The sequence below is a fragment of the Fomitopsis serialis genome, assembly GCF_022376445.1.
Source record: "Fomitopsis serialis strain Sig1Antser10 chromosome Unknown B0H18scaffold_76, whole genome shotgun sequence".
In the NCBI taxonomy this organism is placed as follows: Eukaryota; Fungi; Basidiomycota; class Agaricomycetes; order Polyporales; family Fomitopsidaceae; genus Fomitopsis; species Fomitopsis serialis.
Genome location: NW_025955036.1, coordinates 1 through 18,252, shown reverse-complemented (window position 1 = coordinate 18,252; position 18,252 = coordinate 1). Strand labels below are relative to the sequence as shown.

General features: G+C 56.6%; 8 protein-coding genes across 8 annotated transcripts; 3 read left to right on the top strand and 5 right to left on the bottom strand.

Annotated features, from left to right (window-relative positions):
- Window positions 1–284: 284 nt before the first annotated feature.
- B0H18DRAFT_881726 (uncharacterized protein) lies at window positions 285–1,092 on the bottom strand (the record flags this gene model as incomplete). Its single annotated transcript, XM_048040858.1, has 2 exons — window positions 285–905; window positions 970–1,092. Coding segments are annotated over 2 exons (744 nt in total), but the record flags the coding sequence as incomplete, so codon positions are not given.
- Window positions 1,093–3,568: 2,476 nt separating this feature from the next.
- Window positions 3,569–4,390, top strand: B0H18DRAFT_1213726 (uncharacterized protein; the record flags this gene model as incomplete). Its single annotated transcript, XM_048036535.1, has 5 exons — window positions 3,569–3,608; window positions 3,679–3,707; window positions 3,758–3,814; window positions 3,871–3,979; window positions 4,032–4,390. The coding sequence occupies 5 exons, from the start codon at window positions 3,569–3,571 to the stop codon at window positions 4,388–4,390; spliced, it is 594 nt and encodes a 197-aa protein (XP_047889642.1).
- Window positions 4,391–4,942: 552 nt separating this feature from the next.
- On the top strand, window positions 4,943–7,766 carry B0H18DRAFT_1122376 (beta-lactamase/transpeptidase-like protein; the record flags this gene model as incomplete). Its single annotated transcript, XM_048034506.1, has 8 exons — window positions 4,943–5,248; window positions 5,927–6,162; window positions 6,222–6,330; window positions 6,384–6,632; window positions 6,692–6,883; window positions 6,942–7,072; window positions 7,111–7,131; window positions 7,187–7,766. 8 exons carry the CDS (start codon window positions 4,943–4,945, stop codon window positions 7,764–7,766), a joined length of 1,824 nt encoding a protein of 607 aa, XP_047889641.1.
- A 1,957-nt stretch (window positions 7,767–9,723) lies between these two features.
- B0H18DRAFT_1026988 (uncharacterized protein) lies at window positions 9,724–10,865 on the top strand (the record flags this gene model as incomplete). Its single annotated transcript, XM_048029849.1, has 5 exons — window positions 9,724–9,939; window positions 9,994–10,085; window positions 10,149–10,184; window positions 10,247–10,373; window positions 10,431–10,865. Coding segments are annotated over exons 1-5 (551 nt in total), but the record flags the coding sequence as incomplete, so codon positions are not given.
- A 4,405-nt stretch (window positions 10,866–15,270) lies between these two features.
- B0H18DRAFT_1195171 (uncharacterized protein) lies at window positions 15,271–16,134 on the bottom strand (the record flags this gene model as incomplete). The annotated part of the gene is made up of 1 exon (XM_048036067.1): window positions 15,271–16,134. A coding segment is annotated over one exon (864 nt), but the record flags the coding sequence as incomplete, so codon positions are not given.
- Window positions 16,135–16,334: 200 nt separating this feature from the next.
- On the bottom strand, window positions 16,335–16,655 carry B0H18DRAFT_840838 (uncharacterized protein; the record flags this gene model as incomplete). The annotated part of the gene is made up of 1 exon (XM_048039493.1): window positions 16,335–16,655. A coding segment is annotated over one exon (321 nt), but the record flags the coding sequence as incomplete, so codon positions are not given.
- Window positions 16,656–16,757: 102 nt separating this feature from the next.
- On the bottom strand, window positions 16,758–17,324 carry B0H18DRAFT_836936 (uncharacterized protein; the record flags this gene model as incomplete). Its single annotated transcript, XM_048039454.1, has 1 exon — window positions 16,758–17,324. A coding segment is annotated over one exon (567 nt), but the record flags the coding sequence as incomplete, so codon positions are not given.
- A 195-nt stretch (window positions 17,325–17,519) lies between these two features.
- Window positions 17,520–18,194, bottom strand: B0H18DRAFT_881736 (uncharacterized protein; the record flags this gene model as incomplete). Its single annotated transcript, XM_048040859.1, has 1 exon — window positions 17,520–18,194. A coding segment is annotated over one exon (675 nt), but the record flags the coding sequence as incomplete, so codon positions are not given.
- Window positions 18,195–18,252: the final 58 nt, after the last annotated feature.

Here is an 18,252-nt window from a genome sequence, read left to right as displayed (position 1 = left end):
CATAACTGTTCATGTGCCAGCCAGTCAGATGCGTCCATCAAGGTATGCACGTACGATTGACGCCGAATGAGGAAGTCGCGGATTTTCTGTCTTTGCAAGTATATGTGATATGGGCGATCGGGCGAAGGCCCACTGGGCAGAGCACGAATCCAGTAGTAGAGTCGGTTGAGGGGGAGCAGGATCCAGTAGTTGAAATGATCAAGGGGGAGCAGGATCATACGACACAACTGCAGGAAGACCCAATTAACCACTGGTTGCATGAATTTGCAGGCCTTGTATATCCACCACGCTTGGGGTGACTTGTAGGCACTGTATTCATCCAATGTGGGTGACACAGATGTGAAAGCTAGGAAGAGAAGCAATATGCCGACAAAGACCGTACTCGGAACGGCGATGTCGAAGCCAAGCTCCCAGAGGTAGCCCACAATCCCAACGAGAAAGAGGACGAGGGCCACCTGCAAAAGGAATGGAAGGATGCTGACCATGTCCTCCACTTTCCACTTGTCCAGTGCACGCCTACGGAGCTGCCATGTCCAAGCCTTCTGGGATGCATCTTGCAACCCAGCTTTCTCCATCGCATGGAAGTTCAGCCACTGATTCACGGCTAAACCGACGGAAGCCGAACTGAGACTGAAGACCAGGGCAACGAACCACAGCGTGGCGATCCAGCGGGGCGGCGAAGCGGGTGGTGAGGTGAAGTTTGTAGATGAGGAGTTCGCAAGAACCATCAGCATATGCGCCGGGTTCGACGAGTTAGCGGTCGCTACGACGGCGTTGGTAGCCATGTTACCGAGTTGCAAGGATAGTATGCGGTCAAGGATCATCGTGTTTAAGTCGGGGGCTGGCAGCAGAACGGCATAGTACTGAACCAAAAAAGCAGTAAGGACGGCGGAAAACAAGCCGGCCTATAAGGGAATCATCTCTCAGTCGCTCTTCGCGCGCCCGATCAGCGGTGTGAACACGACTCACAAAGACGAGCAGTGTATTAATCTCATTCCGCCATCGTTCTACACGGTCCTTTTCATAGGCCCAGGCTGTATCCGCCAGTTTCAGCCAAGCGTCTGGTGCATCTGTTGGGTCCCGTGGCTTCATGAACTTCTCGAGTACATTGAACAAAGCCTTTTCCTGTTCTGAGTGTACTGTTCCCTGCGCTGAAGGGTCTTCTAATGGCGGATCCTCCGTCCCATCCGTTCGCCCATGCAGGTCCTGAAGATGCATATCAGATCAAGATCATATCACGTATAAGGGAATGATAGATGTTTGTGCTCACCTGCTTCGGAGATGTAGATGCAGATTTACGAGGTGACGGGGAGGCCCCCGTAGTAGTACGTCCACCATCCGGGTTTGATGACTGTCATGTAGGTGAGCAATCGCACCCACCCTACGATTCTGCATATACTCACTGACGGATCGGAGCATAAGCCCGTTGAACCGATGGCAATCGAAGCATTGGCCGACGTTCCTGTACATACAGTCCACGGATACAACGGCGACATCGGTTTGCGTGCCGTGCCAGTGCCAGTGGAGGGCGAGGTACGTACCTTGGGTGGGCCCATAACGGCGTTGTACGGCGATTGGTCTAGCTCGAGAGATACGATCAGGCAGAGTCAGAGAGGGGAGGACGACGGAGAGGAGAGTGAAAGATGGTACCGTATAGCTGACTCAGTCTCGCAACCTCACGTAGATCGGGGCGAGTGACAGAGCCCCCAGTAGAGGACGCCGATACTGGCTATCGGGCGTTGACAACGCGAGGATGTATGTCATCGAGGTGATGCTGCATGGAGCAACACCGCCGAGCCTCGAGCGCGTAGGCCGATCCTCGCAGATTGACATGGGAGGGAAGGTGCATGCTATTGTGTGATTGTGCGATAACATTGAACGCCGTTACGTATTGCATGCTTCCGGCAGCCGTGTGTACCTACAGGGCACCATGATTGGACGAGAGGTATCCGGGTCGTACCGAAGCGTACGTGTGGTGTCCACGAGCAACCGTCGAGGCGCTGCACCGGAGTCGCATGCCTCTGGACGCTTGCAGGCAAATGTCAGCAATAGCCTACTGTCATGCAAAGCTGTCGAGAATAGCGATAGCGAAAGGTCCCGGTCGAAACGGGGTTGGAGAAGCTGACAATCGTGTCACTGATCGTATGTACCAGCCTGCAAGTGGGCAGGAGATGATATGTCCGCAGCGAGGCGCATTGGAGTGCTCACATTGGGATCTGGTGAGTGACCGCACAGAGGTCGAGCTGAGTGACACGAGAGAACGCGCATAGGCTACCAGTCATGTTCCCGCCGACCGACATTTTGCGGAGCAGCACCCCCGATAGGTAATAGGATAGTCGGCCGGGAATGAAATTGGCGCGTGCCTGTCGGAACACACTTCTGAACCGTGTCGCACTTGCTTCCGCTCACGCAAACTTGAAGGCAGTACTCTGTGGCATTCGCCGCGGCCAAAATGCATTGTCCCTGACAGTGGAGTTGATGGCACAGGCCGGACGTGCACAGATAGATAGAAGCCACGTACATGTCAAGTTGAAGCTCTGCACGCATAGGACTCCCACTACCTCATGGCAGGGCATGTATCACCCTTGGCGATTCTGGGCTAGGCGTACCGTCAAACTTTCCTCTTGAACCACAATCGCCATGAATGTTGGACCTACTGCGTTCTAAATATACGCGCAACAGCTCTTCAAGCTCGCGCTGGGCTATCCTATATGGGACCCGAAGTCAAAGGAGAGGCAAGGCGGAGTACTAATCGGCGATGTTGGATATCTTGGTCAGGGAGGCTTTTACCGCCTCTTCAATGCGATGAGGGAGGCCGAGGACAGTAAACAGATTGCCGTCCCTCCGAATTTCAAGAAACTCCTACTCGGCCCGATACCAATCACTTCAGCGAACGATGTCGTTGATGAAGGTCCCCTGTTCAATAAATCTGTCCGTCGTCTAGAGGTAGAAGGCGGAGCTGGGTCGTAAGTGGCTCTTCATCGAGGTGTGTCGCACTCATACCAAATCCTGTTCAAAGTCACGGCGTCAATGCGGCCTTTCAATGCGAATGTACCGACAAGCAAGGTGCGTTGGCGATCCTCGATACCCCCGGAAAGCGTGAACTCGTGCAGCAGACTCGCGAATGGCCAGATATGTGAAGGAGAATATAGACACTTGGCACCGCTGGCGAGCTCAGATGAGATAGGCCTCAACGTCACTATCGAAGACATACTCTTCGTCCGAGGGTGGGTCAAAACCAGTCGTTGGGCCGTCGTAGCCTTCGTCGAAACAGCAGGTACACGAAGCTTACCTTCAACGGCAACCTGGGCCTGCCTGTCTCTGACGTCTTCAGCATCGAGACGCAGGGAGAGGCAACAACCGATACGTGCCTTCCTCGGGTAGGGCCACACTACCGCAGAACAAATGCGACCGGACCTCTAGGGCATAACCAGCCCGCCCATGTCAGGGCAGTATCCTTCCGACAGTGCATGTTCCTGCATTACTTCAGCTGAAGAAGTGCCTGCTGTGGCCATCGAAGATCGAGCCGCCGCTGAACCTCGGGATCCGTCGGTGGACCGTGACCCCAATGATAAGCCGTCGATTAAAAGACCTCGTCGCGAGCGAAGGTAAGGACGTGCGTTGAAATCTTTGGCTTGTCTGATAAGGCGGTCTCCCCGTTGAAGCCATACGACCCAGTCGCCTTTGTGTTGAATTATATTCTGGAGGTGAGCGTTTCCGACGCACGTGTTTTGGTCCAGCTCACCGTCGATAACAGCACTCCGACGCAGCTGTCGCAGTTGCGAGCGACATAGACCTCATACGTGTATGCGAGGTACGGTAGGCACTGGTCAGCGTGATTGACATAAGATTGACAAAGATTATGATCAGGCTCGACGTGAGAGTGGCGGCAGCAGTGGTGAATACCCCATTCCCGAAGACATCCCCCGATTTTGGAGGAAGTTCAACCTCCGATCGAGGTCACTGAGGACGGCCGTGAGTAATATGCGAGGAATGCCTATTGCATCGCGTACTCACGTACGATTCTGTAGTTGGCTTCCTACTGCTTGACGACGACGAGGCCGAGCTATATGATCCTGCGGCTGATCAGCGTGCCGCTCAAGCGGATGTCGGTCCGCGTGAGGGAGCGGATGACGATCTACCGGCAGCGAGAGGAATCATACCGTCGGCCACGTCTTCTCTCGACGATGAGCTGTCGATATACGCGGGTGCGCAGGGCGGTTCAACACTCAGCGCCAGCGGCTGCGTGGCGGACGCCAACGGGAGTTTCCACGTCTGGGACAGGGCGCGAGATCGAGGGACGCGCATTCCAAGTGGAACCGCGACTTCAATCGCGTCCACTCCTCCACAAACGAGGGTGCTCTATACAGACGGGAAATACCTGTTCTGACAGGGCGGCTTGAGTGTAGTAGTTATGCGTTGGACTTGGTGTTGAGATATGTGCGTTGAGATACGACTTCTGCAGCTTCTATCACCTATGGATTTATGGGGACATTTTATGTTGATATGTATGTACTTCAGGACAATTGGAACGACCTACCACGGTACACGAATCGTCGTGACGATAGGCTGTCTTCTGGAGGCGGACGCTGCCTACGACCATTCTGTGGGTGTAAACATAATGCGCTCACCGGAGTATCGACAGTATGGTGATGTCGAAAGAACAATTGAATGGCAGGACGTGTTCGAGCGAAGGGTTGTGTTCAAGGTTGACGTTGAGCACACCGATCTCCGATTCGGGCGTTCGACGCGTCTGTGGCTGATGCCGCGCGTGCCGAACTCAGTCGGCGCGTGCCAGCCCTCGGCGCGGCGAGGCAGCGTGCGACGTCCGACTCGCGTCTTCCACGGACGGTCGCAGGCGCGTTGGCACATCCTCAACACTGCTCGCACAGGGCAGAATCAGCTCCCGACTCACTCGTTGTCGTGCTACGCCGTCGCAAAGATGTCCGGCTTCGGCACACTCGGTCGTCTCATGCTCGCCTTCCAGGCTGTCGCGACTCTCGCCCTGTCCGTATATGCTCAAACGCAGGCCCCTCTGCGTGGCGCGTCGTTCAACGACGGGACGACCAAGCATGCCATTAACTCTGAACTCTCTGAGTTTATCACCAACCTCATGAACTCGTCTGGCATCCCGGGCATCTCCCTTGGTATTGTGCATACTTCCCGCGACAAAGTGCAACCAGAGGTCGAGCTGAAGTCATGGGGCCGCATGACGGAGAATGGCGACGGAAGTGATCTATCTCCTGACGTGAGTGGTCGACTACTCTGCTCCTGAACTCGGAAGGCTCCTGCGAGTCTCAGTCTAGCGTGCCATGCTGTATCGCGCACGCTGCAAGTAGATCGCTATATGCGTCTCCTACTCTAAGCCAATCTGTGCATTCTCTTGCTGTATTGGATGTCTCTACGTAGAGGCTCACAATGCGTTGAAATTTCACGTTCATATTGGCTTGTCTCTGCTGCTGTCTCGAATGAGACTCCTCTTCCGACGGACCCAGGCAGGAGCGCAGTTTGGTACGAGGATGGGATTCTCTCTTGCGTCTTGCAGACTGACTCAAAGCATACATCTATCGAACTTTCTGTCCCGCCTCCCACCCATCCATATCCGCTCTCACTGGCATGACCTCCCGCCGACACGCCACAGTCACCTATGACCTTGCTACATGTACAATGCAACCCAGGGATGATTGCTGCATTTTATCGATCTCGGGTGCGAGACGTTACACTCGATGTCTACTTCACGGTTCTCAATGACCTACATCCTGCGGAGCGGCATTCGCTATCCATACCTATTTGCAGTGACATGCCGATAACTGGGTTGTATGCGCTTCATCCGCGTCCAATTTCCAGCCAGTGCATGATATAATCTATTGTGACATTTGTATCACTCCCGTACATCCATCTGTCAATGTATGCTGACTTTTCGTAGGCACTCTTCGACCTAGCCTCATGCTCCAAAGCCTTCCTCGCCAGCGCCGTCGGTATCCTCATGGACGACTTCGCCCAGGGTCGTAACGTCACCCCTCTCCCAGACGGCGTCACGAGGTTCGACTGGCAGACCAAAGTCAACGACTTGCTCCCGGATGAGTGGGCGCTCGACGACGAGTGGGCGAGCGTGAAGACGAACATACGCGACACGTTGTCGCATGTGACTGGGATGCCGAGGTGAGTGACACTGCTCTACATCCGATCTGGAGGGCCGTGCTTAGCACGGCATGCGGAAGGCATGACTACTCTTACGCGCCTGGAGATACACTCTCTGGTCTCGTCAAGAACCTCCGCAACCTCCGACCCGCATATGAGCTCCGTCAAAAGTGGTCCTACAACAACCAGGTACCTCATCCTCCCGCCCTTCCCCGCATCCCACCTCTTACCCACCTTCCTAGATGTTCAAAACGGGCGCATACATCATCTCAAAATACTCTGGCAAACCTTATACGGCCTTCGCCTCCGAGCGGCTCTTCGCGCCCATGAACATGACGCACACGACCTTCTGGCCGAATGAGGCGCGTGAAGCGGGGCTGCTGACGGAAGCGTGGACAAAGTTCGGGAGGCTGATCCCGTTCTGGTTCGATGAGGAGGTCGTGGAGCTTATGGCGGGTGCGGGAGGGATCATCTCGAGTGCTGAGGAGATGGTAGGCGTCCGGTCCACTGTCTGCGGTTTGAGTGAGACGTTGATAGTGTGGTGTTACAGACGAAGTGGTTGACTGTGCTCCTAAACAAGGGCATCGAGCCGACCTCGAACGAGACGATCGTCCCGCGCTCCGCGTTCGACGAGATCACCACCGGCACGCCATCACGGCGGGCAGGCCGATCGCCCCCGAGACATCCATCCAGGGCTACGGCCTCGGATGGTGGCGCTTGTCCTATCAAGGCCACGACGTCAGTCCCTTCTCATATGCATTCGCTCTGGATGCGGAACGTAGGCTGACTACCGCGCGTAGATCCTCACGCATTCGGGCGCGATACCCGGGTTCTCGACGCGCGTGGCTTTCTTGCCCGAGGACGGGCTCGGCGTTGTGGTGCTGGCGAACGCGGACGAGAAGGCGAAGGCGAACGAGGCATCATCTACAGGGTCGTGGAGGATGTGCTAGGGCTGAAGAGGGTGGATAGAGGCGTGCGGGCTGATGCCAGGTGGGTTTAGTTTGCAGTGCTTTCGGACGATCGCTCATGTATGCGTGACTTCCAGCGGGATGGCCGTGTTCGAGGACGAACCAGATGCATCACAGGAAGACCAGCAGAATAGCGACCCTGCCGTCGCCCCTGACCCCCTCCCAATCGACCTCGACGCCTTCTCCGGGACATACACCAACCCGGGCTACGGCGCGCTCATCCTCTGTAGCACCCAAAGCACCTCGCACCACTGCCTCTCCGTCCTGTCCTCCTTCGCGCCTTTCATCTCACCCACGCCCTTCCCCTCGCCCATCCCCGTGCCCGCGCCCGCGCCGCAGACGACGCCCGAGCTCTACGCCGCCTGGCCGCGCATCTGGTCGACCCACGTCCGGCTCTCCCATACGGCGGGCACGGACTTTGGGCTGCAGTTCACGGCGCTATTCCCGGAGGGGTATGGGGAAAACCGGACGGCGTTCGAGACGAGCGAGACGGGGGAGAGCGAGGGGAGGGCGGTGTTCGTGCTGGAGGGCGAGGGGGAGAAGGCGCGGGTGCTCGGCTTTGGGATGGAGATTGATGCGGAGGCGGTGGAGGCGCGGAAGCGGGCGGGGGCGGGGGACGCCAAGGGGTGGGCGGACGCGTGGTTCGAGAGGGTTTGAAAAACTCGAGTGACAGTGACGGAATTTTGAGGGACCAGCGTACGAGAAGCGCGACGTGTTGGGACGTTGGTTGTATTGGTAGCTGTTGTAAAATATGTGGTATCACCAGCGCCGCATGTCGGAGTGTCCTGGCTACTAATACCCTGCCCAGCAACCGCGGAGGACGCCAAATCATGCCACAAGTGGCCAGGCGCGTTCAATTGTGGTCATCAGATGTACACAGATGCCAACATATCCGCAATCTGTACTAGGACATGACGCGTATGGTGCGCGTTATGGCCAAGTACAACATGGTCAATGGCCATCATCAGTCCGTTGTCGCTGCGAGGCAACAATTTCATAGGTTGTGAAATGGAGGCCAGTGCGGTGGTACGAAGTGGTTCGATGCCTCGACCACGCGGTAGAGTTCAGATGAACGTCAATGGGACTCGGAGTGGCAACTGTCGTCCACGCAGACACGGTCGTCGTCCTTGGCTCAATGGCCCGGGGATCGCAATGGAGAATGCTGAGAAGTTTCTGGAAATACTTGACGAGTAGTATGGTTGCTTGTGATTGACAAAAGAGGAACCAACAATCAAACCGGCTGCTGTGGTAATGACTGTGTAACTCACCGGCAGGATGGCCCGTCGCTGCCAGTGGTACCGCCATGACATCCATGTAGACAATCAGTCGGCGTGTCAGAGAGTCGGTGATAAACGTGCATTCTGACATCAAATTGGTTAGTCGTTGTCGCGCAGTGACGGAAAAGGGGAGTTCTCACTTCAGGCTCATACTACTAATAGTAACCTCCGACAGCATGATGATGTTCAGAAAGGCAGGATGGATCGAATGGGGTTGCTGTAAGCAAATAATCATCAGGAGTTCTGCTGCATCAAAAATATAATCACTCTATGTGGTATTCCTCTAGCACTGCCGGGTTCAACGGCACTGATTAGGCACGCGGGATGGCACAAATGCATCAGTGTGACAGAAATGGCGGGATAGTCGAAATATGGCACTCACAGAGACGCAAAGTTAGTATGAGCATGAGAACTAGACCTCATGAGTGGACGTTGAACGGCATGGGAAGCATAGGCCGATCCAGAAGACAAGAACTGATAGAATGTTGACTCCTGTTGACACGCGGCTGTCGTGAAGTCTTCCGACGATCTCGGGGTTTCGAAACATTCAAAGGCCACGCGGCAGAATAATCATGACGCGAGAATACAAGACACACCTTGTGATGATAGATCACTAGATGCATGTCTACACCTTCCGGAGGCGTTGTATGCCCGCTCGGGCATAGGGGTACTGAGCCGTGGCGGAGAACCGGCGACTCCAAACAGAAAACAGAAAGGAGAGACACTGCGGTATTCGGTGCACATCGTTCATTGTCGACATAGCAGTGCATGATGCGCACGCAATGAGCCGACAGAAAAGGGGTTGAGCCCGGACTATGTGCTCGACGCCCAGATGCTGATGTTGAAATGGCCAAACAACACTCAAACAACGCCGTTGCCCGAAGTGTCCGAGTGTGGCTGACCCATCCCGATCTTAAGTAGATCAAAACCAACCCCGATGCGATCTTCGGCCTTGTTGTCTGCAAGCCTCGAGGAGGCAGCGTTCCCGCCTGCGCTTGAGCTTTCTGGAAGCCTGCTGGGGTTTTTTATCACTTGTCAACTTGCGCATAGGACTCTCAATTGTATGTAACCGAACCGCACCTCAAGCACGTACGCCACGATGTTATAGGGTCTCTCCTGAGCCTTGCCAGTTGTCGTGTTGACCTCAAGTGCAGTGACTCGTCCTCCCATGCCTAGAACCATGCGTTGCGTTTCCGAGAACCAGGGGATCCGGGGAAAAGTCATCAAAGGTACGGATGAGTCGCTTTGGCTCAGATAGGCGCGATCACCTGCGATCACACGGACCGTGGCTACGAAGCGGCCCGTTACGTAACTGCTCTATTGTCTCAATTGTCTCGCGGCTGTTGTAGCGATACTGCATGAGAGATGCACCAGAGTCTTAAGCAGTGCGGACGGGGGGCTCGCGCTCCCTACCACCCCGCATCACCCTCCCAGCGAATCTCGCTGGACGAGTCTTTGACCCTCTCCGCCATCAGACCCTGTACGTTCAGCTAGAAGAGCCATGCACGCCTCACCGCAACGTTTCCTCATCTCCCTCGTCTTCGGTTGGGCAGGTAAGCGATGTCGGCGACTCGGACTCATCGAACTAGGTCTGACTCTATCTACAGTATTGCGTGGCGCGGAGGCGAGGCCATCTCTGGGCGTCGCGGTAGAGCTCTCGACATGCGGCAATGAAGCATCATACTCCATAGCGGAGGAGGTATGCATTGGCACTCAATAGCACTTTGAGCTCGCATCTGACCAGACCACGTCTCTCCTGCAGTGTATCTCTACCTGCCAGCCTATCCTGAACGCTCAGGTGAGCATCACGACTCCCGCTGGTCGCCACATTCCTCACGAACGACCGTGTTTCACCCACAGAACTGCTCTAGGAGCGCTGCATGCACCTGTGCAGCTGCGCGGCCCTCGGCTGTCCATGCTTGCGTACAGTGTCAGCTCGACGTTAGGTCGAGCGTACTGGCTCTGGTCGTACCCGCGAAACTGAACGGTGAGTCCGGCGCCGTCTGCTTCAACACTTCCATCCTGACACCTGTGTCTGCATCAGAGTACGCAGAACTCTGCGGAGAGGAGCTCACAGCACAGGCTGTGTTACGATTCGATGACGACCCAACTCCCGCCTCCAACGCGTCGCTTCAGAGCAGAGAGCTGCTGTCGAGCACGTGTGTCTACGGGGTCCCCGAGATCGCTACGTCGCCTCTCGCCATCCTGGAGAGCGGGAAACGTGCATGGCCATTCTTCGCCGTCGCTGTCCTCATGATGCTCTATCTATTCGAACGGCGTTCGCATAAATGAGCGCAACCCACTGCGCATACCCTCCTTCGGACTCCGATCTCTGTTATCGTACTGTATTTCTACGACATATTCACCCTGCACTTTGTATCGCGCGTAACTTATGCATCAGGTATTGTCTTTCACTTCAATGCGTGCCGATGTGGCCTCACAACACGATATGTTCAACTTCCGCCATCGCTGCCTCGGTTGTCTTTTTTTTTTTTTTTTTTTTTATTCTCCATGTTTTAGGCCCGTACGGTAGGTACATGCGGGGCAACAATAATAAGGGATGTCCGACGTGAGCAGACCGTGTTGCGGCATGGATCCCCAGATCCCGAGAACCCCGCCTCCCTGCGACCTCACCACCCTCCCAGCCCCTGCCCTCCTGCATCCAAGGCGTGTCGGGGTGTGGGCAGTCGTAGGTATCGTCCTGGTCTTCATCATCCCCCAGTGACCCGTAAGGTGGGCCACTTAACCATCATAATCTCCCCGCGAAGGCGCGTTGAGCGCGCCTGTAGTTACGATAGGCGCTTATCCATCACATCACCAAGGGCGCTCCCAGAGCCCCCGCCCCCCTGCACCGTGTCCGCCTTCACAATGCCGCTTGCAGCCCAATGTATAGCACGCTCAAAACCCCCAGGGCTGGTGTCAACCAACGAGGGCGGCGCCGAGAACGACTCCCCCAACGGCATCGTTTGTGTCGAAGGATTTTTAAGCGAGTCGGGGGCCCGCCGACATGATCCAGTCCTCGCCCAAAGGGCGCCTCGCCCTGCTTGGCTGTGGGTGCTGTGTAATTGCGGAGACCTCCTCCCCAGCAGTGGCAGTTTTCGTGTAGCGAGGGGCAAGCTCAGGCCTGGCGTAGCGGGAGCGGGATCGATGGGACAGGAAGGGGATCGGGTCTGCAACCCGCGATCGGTTTTTTGAGGTCGTCCGCGGTCCCGATTCGTTATCGAGTTGGTCGATATAGGGAAGAAAGGAGTGTGGGGGTCCACCAGATGCTGGCATGCTCATGTATGAATCCCTGTTGTTAGCACAAACAGATCATACATAAATCCCAGTACTTACAAGTCCCCTTCGTGTATGAAGACGCAGTAATCACTGCAGCCGGCGCCCCGCTCGCTACCCAAAAGGGCAGCTGCCCTTTATGGACAGCCCAGGTCACCCGGCGCCGGGGAGAGCTCGCGGCGGCGGCACCTACCCAATTGGGTGCTGTTGCGCGCTCTTCCACTTTGGGTCCCGTCATCGGGCGAATGCGATCGCGATGTGCGATCAGTGAAATCTGACGTTTCCGAGTCCGGGCCTAGGTAGTAGGTACACCTTCCCGATTCAGAATGTTTGAGCCCCCGACATTTCGTCAACACTCTGACAAACGCTACAGTCATAAGGAATGATGTATTCGCGCAATACATCAATACACAGTACTCTGTACTACATGCTGAGTGCTCCAGAATGAGAACCACCAAGGTCCTAGACGAGCAGCCCCGCATGCTCGACCTCGACGTCCTCCGCGCGCTTCATCCCGCGCTTGCACTCTTCCACGACCTGCACGACGCGCTCGGGGACCTGCGACGGCAGCTGAGTGTGCCCGCGGCGTGCGCAAGGAGCGCATGCATGGTGGCGAGGTGGCGCAGACAAGAGAAGTAGAGCCGTGGGGAGGTCATGCTCGCGAATGGACGGCGAAGAGCGATCCGGTTGTAGATGGTGGGCGTGTACAAGCCGCAGTAACTGGAGTGGTGGGTAGGCCTCATCCGCCTCGACTCCATCAAACCCGTGCCAATGCAAACCGTCTCGACATGCTCTACGCTGTGCTCGCCAAGCTCGGGCTCGCGGGCGTAGACGACGATTCGCAGGCTCCTATGGCACCGGGTATAGCGCGCACGCAGCCTCCCACGGAGGTCGAGACGCTAGTCTTTGCGATGAACTGATATGTTAGTGACAATGTTTGGCACGAGGTGGAGGGTGACGTACAGGCTGCGATCGACACCGTCGATGATCACGGTACACATGACATTGCCCGTGTAGTCCGCAGGGACCCTGCTGGTCGACACGCTGCCGTTCGTACTCGCTGACGCACCGTTCGTCTTTGTCAACACGCCGCCGTTTGTACCCAGAAACGGCCACATTTGTACCTCCTTACGCACCACTCATGCTGGTCAACGTGCCGCTGCTTGTGCTGGTCGACGTACCACCGTTCGTGCTGGTCCAAGGGTCCGTCCGGGGCGAGTAGTAGATGGTAGTAGATGGTAGAGCTATCGTAGTACCTGGGCGAGCCTTGCGGGCGCCCGTAAACTCAACATTTGTATCTATTTGTTGCCCCGCCGAATTGGGCAACCCCGATGTGCTCGGGCTGTTCCTGGCCAATCAGAACGCGTTTAACGGTCCTACTTAGGCCTGCAACATATCTGCGACTCGCGTTCCGGTCGGTTTCGCAGTATATGTGCATGTCTTCTATGCTACAATAGTGAATAGATGCATGTCTAGTTACATATACTGAAGTAATACAACACATGGGGGTGCAGTACAACACACAAGCTATTCTCGTATTCGGTAGGGATGTCTATCTACACTAGTGTACTGGTTCTTTGAGTTGCGATCCGTGAATCGTTGACTTTGGGCAGATTGGTGGCAGTGGTTGCTGTATATGCATAGAATACTATGTTATTACTACCATTACAAGGTCTCTATTTATGACATCTCGGCCGTATCTGCGTGCAGAGGCAGTAGGGCAGTTGCCCGGCGCAGTTGGTGTGCGTTGCGCGCCCCGGCCCTGCCCACCGTTGCAGTCACTTATCGCTCACACGCCCGCCTTCCGTTCGTTGGCCGTGCTTGCGTGCGGGGCATTTGCCCTGCACGCTCGCGGTCGCTGTGCGTGTGTTGCTGGTCCGCGCTCTGTGTACGCCTGCTTGCCCTCTCGCCCTCTCGCCCGCTTGCCCTCTTGCTCGCTCGCCCTCCCACTTCCCCCCTCACCTGCTCGTCCGTCTACCCACCCGGTCGCCCACTCGTCTGCGTATCCGTCTGCTCGCCCGGTCGTCCACCCGGTCGCCCATCCGCCCGCCGGCTCGTCCGTCCATCCGCCGGCTCGTCCACCTGCGACTCGTCCTCATCTGTCCACTCTCCTGCTCTACATCTGCTCGCGTGCCTGCTTGCGCGCCTGCGTCTGCATTTGCCGACTGCGTCTGCGTGCTGGGCATTCGCTCAGCGCGCTCACAGCGGGCATGTGTTGTCGCCTGCTCGCTTGACCATCTGGTTTTTTCAAAAAGCGTTCTCATACCTGTCCGCTTGCTCACCTGTCTAATCGTATATCCGACCGTCTGCCCACCCGTCTGCCCGCCCGTCCGCCTGCCCGCTCGCCCGTTTGCCCACTCGCCCGTTTGCCCGCTCGCCCGTTTGCCCGCTCGCCCGTTTGCCTGCCCATCCGCCTGCCCGCCCGCCATCGCGCCGGTGCCCGCGTTCCGCCCGTTGAATGTGTTTGCACGCGGGGCATTAGCCCTGCGCGCTCGCGGTCGACGCGTGCGTCGTACTGCACGTCGGCGCGTCCTGTAGCTACAGTCAGCTCACTCGCTCGTATGGCATTTGCACTCACCTTGATGCTAGCCCTTCGCTACCACGCCCGCCGTACGTTCGTTGGCTGTATCTGCATGCAGGGCATTGGCCCTGCGTGCTCGCTGTCGTCGTACGCGCTATGCTCTAACGACGTCGGTGACCGACAGCGGGATGGTGGAGGTCGCAGACAGCGGACGGAAGCGCTCGGCTTGTTGCGGGCTTCCGGGCTTGGCCGAGGTTGACGCCGGGCAGAGGGCGGCGCGGGGCCTCCACCTTGTCACTCGACTCGGGTTGCGTCAAACGGGAAGCGCTCGGCCGAGCGCTTCCCCACGTGCGATGTATTCGCTGGCGCGAGAGGATGTAGCCTACTGTACAAAAGAATACGGAAAAGCAGTCTACAATAGTAGTACAGATCGGACATGATAAGAAACAATGAAAACAAGGGAGAGGAGGGTGGGCAGATGCGAAGCTTCGAAGTCTGACAGACTTCTAGTGAAATATAATGTGTCAGCTACTGAACAGCAGCATGGAGGGACCCGCGTACGTGAGATATAGTGTGCCTTTGTTTGCGCGATACGCTAAAATATACGAGGCGTACTATATCTGTTCACGGCGGGTGAGCTTCGCGATCAGCGGCGAGGCGGCTGAATCGGACGTACCTGCGGGGCGGCAGCGAGAAGGGTGATCTGTGCGCTGCGCCCGTACGCGAGGTTAAGACCCTGTTTAGGATAGGGGATGCGCAGCGGGCTGCAGGACTGACCAATGAGCATGCTCGTCTGACCTCCGTCAGCAGGTCGCTGACATCAGAGCGAGCTTGGTCGAGCCCGACGCGCCCCTGGCCGGGATGCACGTGCGACGTGCGTGGAGAGGTCTTCCGAGTGGGTGCGGAGGCCTCAGAAATTCCTCCTTACCCCCGGAACCCGGAATTACCTCGACCTCCACCTTGTCACTCGACTCGGGTTGCGTCAAACGGGAAGCGCTCGGCCGAGCGCTTCCCCACGTGCGATGTATTCGCTGGCGCGAGAGGATGTAGCCATAATGGCCAGTGATGGTGAGTGAGGGGGATGGTGGTGGTGTAAAAGATGTGAGCGAGCAGCCGAAAAGAGGTCATTGCTGAGAGGGCAGACGGAGGCGAGCAAGTTCAAGCTCGGCACGTACGGTCGGGTTGTCTCGAACGTAGTCCTTCCATGCTGCTGAAGACCAGCGACCGAGAGCCTGTATGACAGTCTCTGATAGGCCGAGTCCGGCGTAGTACGTCGCTCCACCAGCACGCGCCGAATGGCCTCCGTAGGTGTGGTCGAGGACTGCGAAGAAGTGCTGTTCAAACCAAGAACGCGTAGGAAGGGACCCATCTTCTCGCAAGAACAGCGCAGCCTTGGCACCGTGACGACGATCACGTTCACGGACGTAGTCGCGAAGAAGATCGACTGGGCAACAGACGTCGTGGCGCATGTGGAGGATGGTAGTACCCGTGTAAAAACGGTCGCCTTTGTGGTAGGGTAGGTGTACGAGGCGCGGGAACCAGAGAATTCGAGCGAGGATCGCTTGATGATTTTTCGCCAGTCAAGTGTGCTCCCAGTTGCTTTGACGAGGAGCTCGCCAGATCGGTGGCATGCATAAAACATGCACGAGAGCATGGTAGCAAAGAGGAGGTCGTCGTAACATTTTGAAAGGACAGCAATGTGAACAAAGGTGGCTAGGTGGGACGTACGAAGCGGTAGCTTGCGACGCACAGCCTCTCCTCTCAACTTGCGAGCTCCAGCGATCGTGGCTTGAACAGATGGGTGGGAGCGATGGGTGTCGAAGTCTGGAAAAATGTCGCGCAAGAAGTGCCGAGCACCTGAGAGATATTTCGGACCCGAAGCGATGAACTGTGAAGTGTAGGCGATGTAGCGAGCAAGGGTTTCCGGAGTTGGGTTAAGAGGTAAGCTGTGTTTTGCGCAGAAAGAGATATAATCACGGGCACCAGTCGCATAGTGTCGGGCAGTCGATCGCTCGATTGCGTTGGCTTGCAGAAAGGCCGTTCGCTCGTCAAGTGCTGAGAGCGCTATCACTGGGCGGGCCTGACGTGGCCGGGATGGCCCGCCCAGCGCGTTCAAAAGTGTTCCCTCCATCGCGCCGGCAGCAACTCCCGAGGCGGAGAGAAGAAGCAGACGCGGTCAGCTGGAAATCGACGGGCGTACTCGTCGAACATAAGGCGCGAGAGCAGGTCGGCACGGAGGTTATCTTCGCCCCTGATGTGGCGCACCCTGATGTCGATGCCTGTCTGAAGAACGATAGCTGCGATAGCGAGGAGGACTGAGTTGTGGAGGGATTCGGCAACACTGAGGGAACTCAGAGCCTCGACGGAGTTGAGGCTGTCTGACCAGACGAGCACTCGGCGAGGAGGCGAAGGCAGAGTCGCGATATGGTGCAACGCCGACAAGATAGCGACTAGCTCGAGGAAGAAGATGTCGACTTTGCAGTTCGGTGGAGGAGGTTTGATCTGATAGACAAAGCCCTTGTTAGAATAGACGAAGGCAAGCGCTTTCGTTAGCGCTGCATCCGACCACATCACGATGTCGGCTTCGGAAATTGCCCAGCGACCGTTGTCGACGAACCGGACACCAATGGAACGCGGTATCGTCTGCTTGAACCAGGTGAGGTCGGAGATAACATCGCGGTTCAGGTAGATTGCCCGGAAGGACTGCGTTTTGCCTGACATTTTGCGATAAAGCTCAGTCAATGCCGGTCGACCCCAGGGTAGCACATTGAGAAGCCAGTTGAGCCGCCCTGCGAGGCGCTGCCAGTCACGTAGGGCTGGTTGGCGCTTTGGATGAGCAAGGAAGCGATCAATGTCCTCCAGGGCCTTCGCGATTGCAGACGGTGGCAGAGAAATCGTACCGAGATTGGCGTTAATGTGGAATCCGATGATGGTAAGCTGACCAGCGAACTGCTGCTTTCGTGCTTCCCATGGACACGAAATCGCGTCCCAGAGCACGAGTAGCTGAGCCTGCTTCCGGGTAAAGGTATGACCCTTGTAGACGACCGTATGGCCTTCATAATCCCATCCGAAGAAGTCGTCCATATAGACGAAGAGGCCCACGATGCCGAGCTTTCGGATTGCGATCCAGCATAGCAGACCAGAGACCGCACACCAGATCCTCGGAGAAGCGCGATTGCCGAAGACAAGACGACGCACGACGTAGAGTTTGTTATCGACTACAACAATCTGACGAAGCTGCCAGAGAGGGTGAGCTGGGAGGTTAAGGAACGCTGAGGCGACGTCGTCCTTGAAAGTGACGATCCGACGACCTGGGTTCTGAGCCCTTGCATTTGCGAGCTCTTGGCCAAAGTCGGTCATGTTGTCGTATCGGACTTTTGCCTCCGCCCTCGGGATCCCGTCGTTCAGACCCGAGGCGGTATGGTCAGTGACTACCCGAGCCTTGTCATCACGCCAGACCACGAACATGGGCGAGATCTTCATGCCCGGCAGTAGCTCTGACAGCTCGCCCGACCAACGGCCTGCAGCCTGTTCTTTGTCTCGGAACGCACGAATCGCGTCGAGATCCGGCTCCTCCGTGGAGTAGTTGCCGACAACCTCTTCGAGCTCCAGCTTCCATTCGCCATCCTCCAGTGGCCAGAAACCTTCACGCAGACCTGTAAGAACAGATTGGACGAAGGGTTGATTCGGGTGGTCAACGAGCATGTCGCTCAATCGATCAACATTGAATGGGGTTTCTACTTTAACGTGATCGCTACAACGAGCTAGCGAATTTGCTAATTCGTGGTTCTGAAGGAGGTGTGATGGTGGACGAGGAAGAGGAGGGGCAATCTCGGTGTAGCTGGCAGATGGAGAGAACGTAGAGGATGAGGATGATGACCAAGCAAGTCCCCTTCGATGCTTAGGCAGCTCGTCGTCAAAACCGGGGACTCGCTTACGCTTGCCGAGGTTGTCGAAGGATGATGGGAAAGGTTTAGGACCTGCCGCGGCCTTCTCAGCTGCCTCGCGCATCGCCAGGAGCTCCCTTTCTTTTGCGAGCTTGGACAGAAGCGAAGCACGTTGCCTCGTC